Genomic DNA, 12,635 nt, shown 5'->3' on the forward strand with positions numbered 1-12,635 from the left:
GAGAATCATGGAGGTGAAGATGTTATCTCTAGTTCACATATCAAATTGCACATCCACAGAAGCTAGAGCCCTCACCCATGACCACTGCCACTTGCTCCTTAACTTCTCCCAGAAAGGACTTATGTTGGCTTACAAAACTATACACAGAATAAAAAAGAAGCGAAATTTAATGAAAGGGAAAAACTGAAACTAGGTTTGAGATTTGTTTTAAAACAAAACCCATGGGGCTGGGAGTATGGCCTAGTGGTAGAGTGCTTGCCTGGGATGCACAAAGCCCTGGGTTCAATTCCATGGAACCACATACACAGAAAAAGCCAGAAGTAACACTGTGGCTCCATTGGCAGAGCACTAGCCTTGAGCAAAAAGTGTCCCAGGACAGCGCCTAGGCCCTGAGTTCCCAGGACAGTGCCTGGCCCCTGAATTCAAGCTCCAGGGCACGGGTTGGGATGGAAGGAAAATACATGTTGTAACATTGTGTATAGATCATAGATGTGGGTCACAGACTTGGCCTGAGGCTGCAAGATCCCCACTGGAAAGTGGTTTCTATTTTGTTTTGTTTTTTGCTTTCTTATTTCTTTTGGTCAGTGGTAGGTCCTGAATAACTGTCCCTGAGCTCTTTTTCTCGAGGCTAGCCACAACACCACTTCCATTTCTTTCCTGATGGCTAATGGAGATGAGAATCTCCCCGACTTTCTTGCCAGTCTGGCTCTGAAACGTGATCCTCAGAGCTCAGCCTCCTGAATAACTAAGATTACAGGCATGAGCCACCAGTAACCCAGCCACTGGAAAGATTTTTTAAAAGTACAGCCTATGTCCCATGCTCTTTTTACTCATGGGACAACTTTGAGAAGTCAGGACTTCATTTACCTAAAAACTCAGATTAATGCTCCATCTAATGCAAAGGAAGTGGAGCAAGCAGAAACTACAACATGGAGATATATCCTAATGAAAAGATCTAAGTACCACAGAATTCAGAGGCTTCTCCTCACCGAAAGTCAACTAAGAAAAACATGTTAACTGAAGCTTGCATCCCCCCCCAGTAACCACAAGTCCTCAGATAACCAGTCAATGATATTTATCTTGCTGTTAAGAAAACAAAGAACATCAGTGTCAAAAAAGTCAAAATACACAGGCATTTTTGCTTTTCTTGTACCTTGTAAGTCTACTTGTCAGACAAATAAATCAAATCACATGAACTTGTCCTAGTGGCCTCACTTCTGCCCATATCATGGTGGATGAACCCATTACATTTTACGTTCATCTCCATACATTCCATATTATAGAAAACATATCCTCAAGTCTGAGCAGATGGCCATAAGTCACCCTGGAGGCCAAGCAGGTTTCCATTTCAGCACATGGACCAATGGGGACATCACAAGGTATGCCTGGCCCAGTTCTGGACTCAGGCCTGGTGGCCATGCAAGTAGACCCTCTCGCCATCCCCATTCACACATGGTCCATCCATCAAGGACTTCCACTGGTAAAAGCTCAACTGCCCAATGTCAGCCTGACTACAAACTGCATTTCACCACTGTGCCACACCCTAAGCACTACAGAGACATTGCTTTCTATAAAAGCCTCTGCCCTGGCAGCTTCCTTCCTGGGCTTCCTCACCTTCTTCTCCTGCACCACCCCCACTCCCACCCCCACGTGTGGGCTCTACTCACAGGAGAGCTCCCCCTAGAGGCACTCCTGACACAAAGTCAAACACCCCTTAGTCCCACCTGCCATGACTTTATTTTCCCCACTAAGCTCCTTATAATTGGGAGAGGTCTTGTTTGCCATTAGTTGCCATGAATTTCTTGAAGCTTTGTCTCTTCTCTTCTGTCCTCAGTGGCTACTTTCTATTTATCACAGTGCCTAGCAGGTAATTAGATACTCAGCTGAAAGTTATCAAAAGGAATGCATTGAAGAATACACTTCTCCCTAGAAGCACAGGGATGCAGAAGGACTTGTGAAAGACTGTGTGGATAGTGGTGAAGGCTGGCAGCATCCATGGCAGCCCTTGCCATGTTCTTGGAACAGCTGTTCCATCAAGCTAGCTGCCGAGGCCTAGAATCAGTCCCTTCAACACTTGGTGTTGAACTCACACAGGCTCATCTCCTAGGTGAAGGTTTTACATCTGTAATAATGAAAACATAACCAAGTCACACCATATTGCGTCCTGCTTACTGAGAAGTAATCAGGAAGTTCCCTAGGTATCCAAGAGAGATGGACCAAAATAATAAGTGTTTCACCTGCAATAACAATTCTTGTTCAAATCTGTCTGCAGGAACCTCATCTAATTTTATGTGGAAAGATAATTTTCTGAGGACAAGCACAGCAGGGTTCTAAAATGTTTATGCTTAAATAAACTCGGATCAACAATTATAAAATCCAATTGCAATTGTGCATAGCCTGCAGTTAGGAAGGTCAAGTAGTGAGGATTTAACCTTAAACAAAGACAGTCTGACCTTGGCCTATAACTACTGAGAGGTGACCTCTCAATCCCCAGATGTCTTGTTTAGCAGTGTCTGAAGACTTTAGTCTTCAGGGGATTTAGGATGGGAATTTGGACTCCTATGATAACAGTACTCATTTCCAGAGAAAGGTACTGGCAGATAAAGCTTTCAAGAGGGCTGGGCAATGGAAAGCAAAGATCAAGTCCCAATAAACAAGAAAGGTGAGAGCGAGATGCCCTAGTTAGAAAACCCCAATGAGTATCGCCACATCCCGTGGCCAGCAGAATGTTAACACTAGCACTTGATGCTCTAGGCAGAGAATGGCAGAGGCTCCATTCCCTGAGGCACCCTTCTGAGTTCAACCCCTCCATATATATATATATATATATATATATAAATACATACACACACAGACACAGACACACACACACACACACACACACACACACACACACACACCATCCAACTGTGCCCATCCGTTGAAAAAAACCTCATGGGTAGTTTGTCTGAATTATACTTTATCTCTGTAGAGAAAGTTGGCTCACTGGACAGGGGAACCACAATTCCCACCACTTCTGGTCTAATCTATATTTTAGGACTAGTATCATTTTCTTTGCTTCTTCTTTAAAGGATAGCTATACGTGACAAGAGTTTAGACTCCAAGAAAATGGCACGCATATGTCTGTTTCTAAATTGGCTCTAAGAAAATGGAACTGACAAGAATGGCCCTTCAGAGCAAATTCCAGGTACCTAGGATTGTTCAGACCTTTTCTGAAAGGGCTGCTCTTGATGGATCAAAGTGGGAAGAGTTCCTGAGGCTGAGGGAGGATGATAGGAAAATGGCAAAAGGTCAGAAACAACGACATGGCTGAGATGATGCTACTTCTCTTCCATGCTGTGTGGTACCATGGTGGAAAGCCAGTTATCAGGGGCACACACACACACACACACACACACACACACACGCACGCACGCACACACACACACACACACACACACACACACACACACACACACACACACACATCTTTCTTGGGAGCTCTAACCCAATGCTGGAGAAAGGCAAGGGCAGTGTAAGACAGTTTATGTGTTCAATGATAGCAAACACAGTTAAGTAACTAAGAGAAAGAGCTACAGTGCTCCAAGTAGGAGCTGGACTTTTGGGGTACATGAAGGCTGAAAAGGAGGCAGTTCAGGGAATCAAGACACGTGCTATGCATTTAGTACCCTGGGGCATTAGGGGGCTGGTGCAGGGAGAAGGAATCTGATAAATAGCAGAGGCATCTACTGTCCTTTGATGTTAGTGTACCTTGATTATAGAGTTACACATTCAATACTAACTCATCCTACAAGCTGGACCTGTCAAAGGCCAAATTAGAAGTCAAACTTCAGAATGAATGTTTCATTTGTTTTTTGTTTTTCCCAGTCCCAGGGCTTGAACTCAGGGCCTGGGCACTGTCCTTGGATACTTTTTGCACAAGGCTAGCACTCTACCACCTGAGCCACAGTACCACTCCTGGCCTTTTCTGTGTATGTGGTACCAAGGAATCAAACATAGGGCTTTGTGCATGCTAGACAACAACTCTACCACTAGGCCAAACCCCTGGCCCCTGAATGTCTCATTTGATTTAGAACTCTAGTCTATGAGAAGTTCTTAGCAAGTCATTAAGAGTCAACAAAATAGCCCAGGTAATTTTTTTTTGCCAGTCCTGGGCTTGAGCTCAGGGCCTGAGCACTGTCCTTGGACTTTCTCAAAACTATAGCTCTACCACTTGAACCTCAGCACTACTTCTGGCTTTTTTCCCCTTATGTATGTGGTACTAAGGAATCGAACCCGGGTCTTCGTGCATGCTAGGCAAGCATTCTACCAGTAGGCTGAACTCCCAACTCCCAAATATGTTCTTGAAAGGGAAACTGACTTGATTTTAGAGTGTTCATCTAACATGCATGAAGGCCTGGTTTCTATTCCTCTGTACCACATACACAGAAAAGGCCAGACGTGTTGCTATGGCTCAAGTGGCAGAGTGCTAGCCTTGAGCAAAAAGTATCCAAAAACAGTATTAGTTGGTGTACTCACACACACATATTCTCTCTCTCTCCCTCCTTCACTCCCTGTCTCCCTCCTTCCCTCCCTGTTTCCCTTCCTCCCTCCCTTCCTCCCCCGCTTTTCTCCCCTGTCTGTGCTCCTGGCCTGTTCCTCTCTCTGACATTACAATGAAAGGTTCATTTCCTCTGCTGGAGGTCTAAGCTCTCCCTGGAAGTAAGCCCTTTGCAGTCCCTGGACCCCCGTTCATCCATTACCATGGTCCTCTCCAGGTTCCAGTATTCTGCAGGGCCTCCCACGGCTTACCTCCCTATACCTCTGCAGGAAGGGACACATCTGTGAACCCACTGGCATCACCCCAATTCCTTACAGCTGTTAAAAAACAAACTGCATGGAAAGAAAAGAACATTTCCTAGCTGGAGAATCCCCAGACACCTTCCCAAACTAACTGAACAAGTGGGCAGGGCTTTAGCCTAGGTGAATTATAGCCCATGGTGGAGCCAGTAAGAAGACAGCACCAACATGCCTGTGTCTGGGCAAGCCTAGGTTTTGTATGTGACCTGCATTGCCCTGAGTTTTCTGAAATTGAGTCCTATTCTCACCTCTGATCTTGCCTTGCTGGTAGGCTACATTAACTTGCAAATAGATTCTCCTGCAGGTACCTCTTCTCTGAGGTCCAGCAAGGCCAACAGCTCCAGAGCACATGGGACAAAAGGCTTTCTCCTTCCCTAGTCTGACCACACAGCACAGTCCTTGTGACTCTGCCCAGCCTGAGTTGGCAGAGGGGAGGTGATTGGCTGCCAAGGCCCTCCAAAACTCTCTGTGGTATATTCCTCCGGGATTGTTTAGCTAGCCTCTGGGACACAAGACAGCAGCAACATGAGGCTAGGGGAGGGAGATGAAAATGAGAATGGGAAAAGAGCCATGAGTACACCCAGCACTGACCTCTAGGTGGGGAAAGGAGTGGGAGATCTACATATGAATCCAAATGTAATCCAGATTGCTCTCACAATAACTTTCCTGCATCATATACCCATCCCCGCAAGCCACCAGAAATCTCTCACACCACACCAATAAATAATGCAAAATATGATTAATAAGGATTATCTAACTTAAGGAAAAAATATTTATCAAAGCTATGACTTCAGACATATTATCAACAGTCAATACTTTTACATGGTATGTTACTAAATCACTTCATATCCAAATGTATTTAATTTGTTAATTAAAGCAAATTATGCTGATTATAAAAAACTTGATCAGATATCCAACTTTTATACTAAATTAGCCGAGGGGGTGAAACTGATACATGAATGAAAACTTAGCAAAGTTTAACGTTTCCTGAATCAAGAGAACAAATAAATATTGGCTCATCATTTCTTATTCACTTACAAAGAGATTATGTTTTACAAATATTGAAAGAATGGACAGTTTACTGTTTAAAATGTTGAATTAAGTAAAGAAGCAAAAATAACATAAGCATATGAGGGCCTTGATATTTCAAAAGCAAAGTGTGACCCATAAAAATTAGAATTATTGTTTTGACTCTACAGAAAGCACAATCTCATATTTATAAAGAACTTTTCTGTGAAATATATCATGTGGTTTAAGAAACCCAAACACAGTCATGCCGAGAGGCTATGTCCTTCAAGGAAAATACAGACACTTCTTTGAAGGATGAAGGGAAAATAAAACGAATCAAATTCCAATGTAATTTCTAAAAATAACTGTTATGATAGCAAATCAACAATCTTCAGTCCTATGAGGACTCAAACATATATAAATGTATATATTTATTTATATATTATATATATCACAGCCACAGGATTACATTCTCAGCTTCATTTTAGTATTTTTGAAACTTGAAATTATTCAATTTAGTCATTTGAAATCTATCAGGCAAAAATTCACAGGTATAGGATGTTGTATGATCACTGGAGTTTATTAGGACAAAAGAAACTAATTTTTAATTTTTTGCATGATTGCAATATCATTTTGATTTTACGCTATCTCTTTCAGCTTCATGAGAGAAAAATGGTTCATTTTAAAATCACTGCAAGGAGTCATCGGTAAGATTCCAATGCATGAGCTCTCCATGAGAAGAAAGGGCATCAACAACTACTAAGGTCAACAATTGCTGGGGCTGGAGAAAGAAACCCCTGCACAGAAAGACAGGAGCACAGTTTCCACTTCCCCTGTGCTGAAGCCACACCACCCATCACCTTCAGTCACACCTAGAGTTCTGCTGAGAAGAGATTTCTATTTCTCTGTTACTCCTTGCTACATCTTCTTGCCACATCTGTGCTTGGAAGGAAAGACAAACACCCACTATTTGCCCCAAATGCATGAGGCTGCACCTTCTGTGGGGGAGGAAGACCAGCAGGAGGGAGCCTGCTCTTCTCCTCCAGGGTGGTCCAGAGCTCTCCTCTGGGGCTCCTTGATCCTTTCCATGGAAGGGTACTGTGCCACTGGGGAACAGAGTCCCACCTACATCCATCCTTGAGCTTCTTCTCACGAAGACCCAGGAGCACATCATGAGTTGCTTAGACTCGAGACATCAGATCCCTGATACAGACTAGAGACCCCTGCCACGATGCCTCCTACTGCATGCATACACTGCAGGGCAGAGCTGCTTGGTCACCAAGAAACTCTGTTGCTCTATGCTCATGAGCATCTAGGTTGCTTCTCATGGCTTCTACCGAGGCATTCATTGTATTTGTGCTAAATTACTGAAGATGAACAAAATTGAGATTTGAAATTTAAAAAAAAGAAAAAAAAAAAAGGAGTTGATGTGTGTGGGCCTGCTCCACCATATTTATCTTTTCAAATGAGAAAAACACACCAAAAGATACAGGTTGGCAGGATCCTTCCATCCTCTCAAAGGCAGAGAAGAGCCCACTCCAAATCTCCAATGGGTGGGAACTTCCAAAAGGACTCCATTCTTACTTAGCATCTCACTGATCGTGGAAGGAACTCAAGAGGGTGATGCTTCATCATGCCCAGGAGCAGGGAAACAGCACCTCTTCAAGACAGGCTTCCTGCACAGATGGGCTGAGAGCAGGTACCTCTATACCAGGCTGAGCTTTGAGCCCTGGAAGACCACAAAGCTCTCAACTGCTGTGCTCCCTTGCTTTGTACCAGAAGGTCATGCCACATTTAGGCTCTCAATGAAGTGAGTGGAGTTTTGATTCCTAGTACAGCCTAGACCATCCAGGCCCCCTTAAATCATTCACTTGGATCCTTCAATTTCACAGAAAAGAGGCAGGGCTACTCCAGGGGATGGTGCAAGTTGGGGAGCATTCAAATTATTACAGGAAAAGAGCCTGAATGGATAACTTGGAGCCAAATGACTTGGCAGACTCAGCCATGTTCGTGGATCTGTGACAGAGACAGTCTTCTTTCCACCCTTTATAAAACTTTATCTTTTATGTCTAAAGATCAAGTTCTTTTTTTTTCAAATTCAAAGACCACATTTAATGAGTGCTAGGGGAAATAAATTGGTGGCAATTAAAGGGTAAAAATAACCTCAGTGGTTACAGACCACAGGAGTTTCCTAATTTTAAGAGGCAAGGGCAAATCACTTAAACAAGCCTTTCAGGCTGTGTGTGTGTCTCATGTTTCCTGCACACCCCCAGTGGTTAAAGTTACAGGCAGTCATAGCTCTTGAATGCATGGGATTGTGTAGTTAATGGAAACGCAACAGGCCGAAGTCACCAACGCAGAATTGCAAGTCAAATGCAAGCCTCCTTTGCAGTCAGCTGTTCACGTGGAAGGGAGCTCAAAGTTGGCTCTTGTTAATGGCAGTCCTCCCTTCATCCAACCTGCCTTCTACCTCTGCACACCAAATTGCAATGATGGTTCCCCTCCACTTCCTTATTGTCCCTGTGCAGACTGGGTCTGAGCTAAACCGTGAACCCTTCCTCAGTCATGGAATAACCTGTCAACATCTCTCAGACACTCAGAGGTAGCCAGGGACTGGAGATTCTGTCTCAGAAAATCACCTCCACCCTTCACTATTGCAACCTAGATCAGAATTTGGAGAACCTTTCTGAATTCTAGAGTCAAGCTAGAAAACCCTGGGGTATAACCAGCTTCTCAATGAACACATGGACACCATATTGTTACCTACAGAAGATGGCCCTGGAATACTTCCTAACATTTCCCAATATGGAGACTCAGATCAGCTGCACAACAAAAAGAAGGGAGATTATTTACACCAGGTTTTGGGATCTTGTTTCGCCTATCAGGTATGGCACCCTCTACCATGTTCCAAGGTCAAGTCTACCCTTGGTCCACTACCCAAACTGAGCATTCTGAGCTTACCGGTAGAAAGTGGCATAGTCCACAGTTGAATGGCAGGTCTGAAACTCCCATGACTTGAGCTTCTGGCATTCACGGTGGGCTCGGAGCTTTACTTTCACAGTCCCTTGACAAAGCTCAGGCACTAGCTTCCTCTGAGGTCTGTTACAGAATTCATTAGACTCCACCCTCCAGGACTCAGCAAAGTCATCCACATCAAACTTAAAGTTTCCGTCTCCACCGATCAGGTCATCACGTTTATGTCCATTGTAATTACCACAGAGACCACACAACTTGCCCTTGAGATGCGGGGCAGCCATGACCTCCACAAAACTGTCCCCATCCCAGGATATTTCCAAACCTAGAAGAAAAGGAGAAAAGGGGATGAAACACTCTGGAATCAGCTGCCAAATGTACACACCTTCATACAGTCCAGATGATGGCCAGGTGCTAACAGGTAACACCCAGGGCCTGTAATCTCATCACTTTCAATGGTGTATAAATTACATACATCTCTCACTTATTAAAGGTGAATATTTTCAATTGCATGGATTTGTCCTTATAAAATCTACTAGCTTTTTTTAATAGTAAGAAGTTTATATAAATATATTGCACATATAATACATATAATAAATATGTATGAGTATACATATATCTAAAAATCTACCCATTTTAATACCTATAGATAATGATCCCTTTGACCACACTAGGTCAAGGTTTATTTTTTTTTCCTTTCTAAAGCAAGGCTTAATCCAACTTGTGCCTTCATTGGTCCAATGATGAACATAATGTCTAGGGGGGAAAAAGCAAAGATCCTAGTTCTCCAGTGTCATTTTTGTCTCGTTTCTCAATTCAAAAATCCCCCTAGATAATTGTTTCCCTACATGTTAAGGGAATATTTTCTAATTATTTATCACAATGGAGACATTAAAACAATAGCAAGTTGCAGAGCACATCCTCTTCAAAGGACAGCAGTCCTAGAAACAAAAACAATTGCTCTGTCACTTTTCTGCATTGCCCACAGTCCCTCAGGGGAGCAACTGGGAGGCCCTTCCACCTGGCCTCCGTCCTGGGGCAGAGAAATGGAGGCTTCAAAAACATAAACCAATGCTTCCTTGATCATCAAGGAAACTGTCTTCATTTCAGGGGTACAAGGACATAAACCCTTCTTGGTTGGCTGAACTACCTAAAATGCCAGAATTTTGTCTGAAAAATAAGCACATTTTTCCAGAAATGCCATTTTACAACTTAACAGCCAAAGACCCCTCTGAATGGTAGAATTCTGTAGAATTCTCTGTTAGAGTAAGGGACTTGGAATCCCCTAGCACACATCAATTGGAGATCATTCTAACTAGACCATTCACTCTCAAATCTACTATGACTCTGGGTAGGTAGATACTTTGCACGAGGGAAAGGAAATCTTTGTAGAAAGACTTCTGACATGCAACCCAAAGCAAGAGACAAAAGTTTTTTCAGTGTTTCTTTATGACTTACATATGTAGTGGAAATGCAAAGGCTTTGTGTCTGTTCCTGAAAGATGAGTATGTCCTGAAGTATGACAAGGTGGCAACAGGTGGGAGGGGGAGAAGGAAGGAGGGAGGTGGGGATCAAACAGAGTGAGAGAGAGAACTTGACTATTGTTGAGATGTGGTGTTGGCATGAAGCAACGACAGCAGAGTGATGCAACCGACCACCCAGAGGGAAGACACTGATGGCAACACTCCTTGAGTCAAATGTGGTCTTAGAAGAAAGAAGGCTAAGCACACAGATTTCCACGAAGAAACCATACAACTGGCCTGAGACCAGGCTGGTTTAAAGAAGGCTATTGGTAGAATAGGCCAGTGGTCTAGAACTGAGTTTATTTAAAAAAAAAAAAAAAAAAAAAAAGGAAACAAAAAGCCAGAAGCCAATGCTTCCAAGGGATCAGTCCAACTCCAATGGCAGACACAATCTCTTATTTTCAAGATGAGGCTGGGTTAAATAGGTTAGAAAAAGTAGCAAGAAGGAAGGTCCTGAGGATGTGTCACTGGAGAATAATCTGGTGTCAAGAACACAGTGACAGAACCAGGAAAGAGAAGGGGGGGACCCTGTGAGTAGCCCAACTCACCAGGCTGCCCCCACCATGTGGCCCTCTGTGAGAAACCTGTCAGCTCTGACACCCACAATTGTCACACAAAACAGTTTCCATTTCTTCATATCCACCATCTACTAGTATGTGAAGGAATGACCCTTGTAATATGGGCCCATGGAACCCGCAAAGCCAGAGAAATTGCGAGTTTCATGCTAGTTAAGACCCTGAAATAACCATTTAGAAAGAAAATAGGCAAACTATAAAATGATTTGTAATTTGTTCTCCGAGGTATAGAAGAAACCTCACAAGCCTGCAATCGTGAACTTACTCGGCAAGAGAAATGAGGGAAGAAAATCAATTCCATACAAAGTCTAACTTTGAGTGCATAATTCCAAAGACTTTCCATGTTGCAAAATTTTCCAAACTACAAATCTTTCCTAGACAGCAAACAAATACGATTCTTCCAAGTGCCATGAACAGTCAAGAATTTACACCCAAAGGAGCTCCAGTGTCATTTCTGACAATGATAGAATAAATTTGAAACTTTGGGATATTGAATCCATGGAAATTCAACTCACAGGGAAAAAGCCAATCACTGTCTGCTTTCTCTGGGTAACTGGAGGTCTAGGTATGCTTAGAAAGACACAGGTAAATCTTCTCCAAACTCAGGACATCTCATTCGTAAAACATGGTCCCCCAAACATGAAAGTCATTGGTAATTCACTCTCCATTCTTCATCTTTATTTGTTACTATTTAAGTTGTAATCACTGCCCAGTGCCAGGCTTCTCCTTCTGGGGAGGCAACTTACCCTACCCTAAACAATTGTGCCTCCTGCTGTATGGGTGACATTCACACATTCTCTCCTCTACCCAAGAAAGATCCACGCAAAATGAATTACAGTCATGAGAGGCGGGAACCTAGTAAGTTGTAATTGAGGGCACTGCTCTTCTAAATGAGATCTTAAATAGGTGTTGTATAAGAGGAAAACACTGAGAGGTTGGCTGGGGAATCACCCTCTCTGCAGCTGGGATGACTTTCTTAGTTCTCCACATGAGAAATTGGGGAGAAATAACTGGCAGATTCGGAGGCTAAAGCGGAAACACATGTGCCATCTGGGGATGTGAGCAGCCACCACATTCCTTCCACGTTAGTGAAGCTTCTAGCATTCTCTCCTCCGCACCTGGCTCTTCTCCCTTCCGATGGGAGAACCACCTCCAGCCTGCTCACCGAAATGGCTTGTGTGCTGTGTTCTTTGCTTTTGTACCTGTAGATTTTGTATCCCCTCGCCCTTTACATAGACATACATAATATATATATACATATACACACATACACACACACATACATACACACATACATCATACATACATACATACATACATACATACATACATAATACATACTCAACCAAATGCCAAGCACTGGGGCAATGTGTGCTGTGAGAATAAGCAACATGCAACCTACTAACCCTTGTTCTGCCCTAGCAGGTAAATAGCAGCATTCTAATTCCACCCAAACTACACTGGTGCTCCGCCAGATTCTATCGTGAAGCACTCAATCCATAAATAGCAGGGACAAAAAGCCACCCTCATTTCCTCCTCTTCCAGCTACAGTAGAGGGAAGCAGGCATTTTGAAGACAGTACCCTTTGAAATACAAGTTTAGGGAATGACACAAAACACTATCAAAGAGCAATACTCTCAGGACATACGGAGATATTTCAAATAGACAACAATAGACAATGAAGAAGAAACTCTCCCTAAGGTGTAGTTCAATCTGA

At 43.2% G+C, this 12,635-nt stretch overlaps 1 protein-coding gene across 1 annotated transcript in view; it reads right to left on the reverse strand.

Annotated features, from left to right (window-relative positions):
- Positions 1–12,635, reverse strand: part of Bmper (BMP binding endothelial regulator) — a 216,467-nt gene that overhangs the window by 50,357 nt on the left and 153,475 nt on the right. The window contains exon 13 of the mRNA XM_090332652.1: positions 8,809–9,145. Coding sequence (XP_090188778.1) covers positions 8,809–9,145 — 337 coding nt within the window. The remainder of the gene's footprint in view (positions 1–8,808; positions 9,146–12,635) is intronic.

Source organism: Megascapheus bottae, chromosome 5 (assembly GCF_031878675.1).
Source record: "Megascapheus bottae isolate mThoBot1 chromosome 5, mThoBot2.hap1, whole genome shotgun sequence".
In the NCBI taxonomy this organism is placed as follows: domain Eukaryota; kingdom Metazoa; phylum Chordata; class Mammalia; order Rodentia; family Geomyidae; genus Megascapheus; species Megascapheus bottae.